The 2,695-nt window shown below is 39.3% G+C and overlaps 1 protein-coding gene across 1 annotated transcript; it reads right to left on the bottom strand.

Moving 5' to 3' along the window:
• Positions 1–364: 364 nt before the first annotated feature.
• LOC104941772 (abhydrolase domain-containing protein 16A-like) lies at positions 365–1,380 on the bottom strand (the record flags this gene model as incomplete). Its single annotated transcript, XM_010766908.1, has 4 exons — positions 1,245–1,380; positions 908–993; positions 672–745; positions 365–472 (listed from the first exon to the last, which is right to left on the bottom strand). Coding segments are annotated over exons 1-4 (389 nt in total), but the record flags the coding sequence as incomplete, so codon positions are not given.
• Positions 1,381–2,695: the final 1,315 nt, after the last annotated feature.

Below are 2,695 nucleotides of genomic sequence, written 5' to 3'. Positions count from 1 at the left end.
TCCATCACATGTTTCTATTACAGGGTGAATCTTAAACTGAAGCTTGACTTTAAAGCAACACAACGGAAGATTCATGTAAGTTTAGTTCTTTCACTCGTAGCTCGGGCTGCGGGGGTGCTAGAGACGGGAGCACGTTGATACGACCTTCCTAGCCGGAGATATGGCCGCATTTTACAATAAACTTCCGTTGGGTCGTTATCGCAAAAATATCGCAAATCCAATCGCAATATCTGTCAGAAAAATCGCAATTCGATTACTTCCCCAAATCGTGCAGCCCTACAACCTACCTGGTAATAAACCTGTCTCTGATTCTGAACAAATCTGTCGTTTGTGCCTTAGCGTTTAGATGGTGCTTCATACACACCTGATGATGTGGCACGGCAGAGTGCGCACAGAGTGCAGGACGCTGTCTGCGGCTCCTCTCAAGCGGGGCTCCGGCTTCAGCAGAGAGACGCCAGCCTTGGATAGTTTTCTGTCAAACACAGTCAAAGGCTTACAATGAAGCAGATGAGCCTCAAGGCATTTCACATTCAGTGTATGAATGTATCCAATGTACTTCACAGTGCTTTGAGGGCATGTATACACATAATGAAATGACCCTGATAAGACTGGAATTGAAGCAGACACATGGACGTTTGAAATTGCAAATAAATAGAAGAGCAGAAACGTACGGATTGCTGACTTCTGACCAGCTGAAATCCGAAGGCCAGTAAGAGAAGTCAAAGTCGTAGCATCTCAGTTTTTTCTACACGGAAAGCACAAAAGATGTCTCTTGAGTTCAGTACAGCTCTGAGGTATTAATATGGGTAATAACATAAGTAAGAAATGATCATTGTGTCTCATTATTCCCCAAAACTTGGATATACTAATTCCAACAGCAAATCCTGATGAGGTTCCAAAACCTCACCTTGTTTGCTGGCGTGTGATCATCCTTGTTTTCGTCAAGAATGGAGATGAACTGAAGATACTCAGAGTTTTTCCATCTCCCCAACCCTAAGGGAGAAAAGGATAGAAGGAGGGAAGGCGGCACAAACAGAGACAGGCTTAGTAAACATGTAACAAACAACATTTTGCTGCAAAGCCTCAAGGGTCCGTCTGGTATGCTATGAGAGTGTAAACCTTGTGCAACGGACTCATTGGTGAAGAAATCTTTTTGGCATGTGAAATATAGAGCATATTTAGTCATATCTAAAAGATGATTGAATTGTGTTAGTCATTGCCTGGCTGCCAGAGGGAATCCTTACCTCTAAGACAGGCCACTCCGAGGAGGCATACCAGCACTGTTCCCACATACTGACTCACTGGAACCAGCTTACTGCTGCAGATGTAGCCTAAAAATACAAAGAGCAACAGTGACACAGACATACACACACCCCCCCCCCTCACCCCTTCTTTCCCTGCTAAACCTGAGCCTCATTAACGGGCACCGATCCAAAGATTCACAGTCTGACAACTACCCTACAACCATATGCATAAATCAATATCAGGAGCTCAATTATAGGAGCACACAACCTCAAGCACTTCATTTCTATTGCGGCAAAGTCTTTTTAGATGATTCAGTTGATTAACTTTATATTAATCCCACTTGTAGGAGAACAGAGAACATCCCCCCAGTGGCAGTTTTTCTTCCTTAATGGAAGGAGAAATGTCATCCATAGAAAAAAGATTTTTCTTTGACATTTGTCACCGCCAAACCTTCTGAGAAAGACTTCTTCTGAAACATGTCAAGATTACATTTGGATACAAACCCTTTCTAAGGGCATGAGAAATGGGAAATAAATACAATTTGCAATTTCTCCATAGCTGCATGAACATGCAAGAAGGACTGGGCGATAAGCTACAAATTATTATCATGACACTAACCTGGATATGTTTTGATATGCCTTATACCAGTGTTTTTCAAAGTGGGGGCCCCGACCCCCCGGGGGGCCGCCAGGGAGCACCAGGGGGGTCACGCAAAATTTGAGGGAAAGGGGATTTTTTTTTTTTTTTAAAGTTACATTTTTTGATTTTATTAATAACTGCAATCTATGTGTCCTTTGATGCCAATCTTTTAATATTTTTTACTTATCCATATATATATTTTTTAAATCACACGACCGCCCTTCAAGCCAATCAGATCGAGCTGCCGCAACTGAGAGTGAAACTGAGTATCTGCTCAGCTTTTGGAGAAAGTGAGAGCTAGTGAATATTTCGCTCTGCAGCTGGATGAGAGCACGGATGTAGCAAATATTGATGTTTATATATATGAATATAAATATGTTTATTGTTAATATTACTGTTGAATATTATATATAATATTATTAAGGCATAAGTAGCTTTCAAAAATGCAAAAAATATATGTTAATTGTTCATATTACTGTTCAAAATTATATAATATTATAAAGACAGAAATCACTTTAAAAATATGTTTACTGTTGATATTACTGTTTAATATTGTGTTAAGAGTGTTTATAACAGAACACACAATGAATGTAATGAATTACAAACAAAAGATAAATACAAAAAATGTTTAGAAGAATAACTGATTATTAATTATTAATACAAATATATATTAAGAAAATGTATTAAGCTGTATTATTAATTTGTCATATTTTCCATCATAATACTCATCATTTAAAAAAAAATTGCAACAGGGGGGTCCCCGCCAGAGGATAATGCTATATGGGGGTCCTTGGCATGGCAAAGTTTGGGA

The sequence above is a fragment of the Notothenia coriiceps genome, unplaced genomic scaffold (assembly GCF_000735185.1).
Source record: "Notothenia coriiceps isolate Sejong01 unplaced genomic scaffold, NC01 NC01_scaffold00003874, whole genome shotgun sequence".
NCBI lineage: Eukaryota > Metazoa > Chordata > Actinopteri > Perciformes > Nototheniidae > Notothenia > Notothenia coriiceps.
The sequence above is the reverse complement of the archived record's forward strand: the minus strand, read 5'-3'. Positions and strand labels throughout refer to the sequence as shown.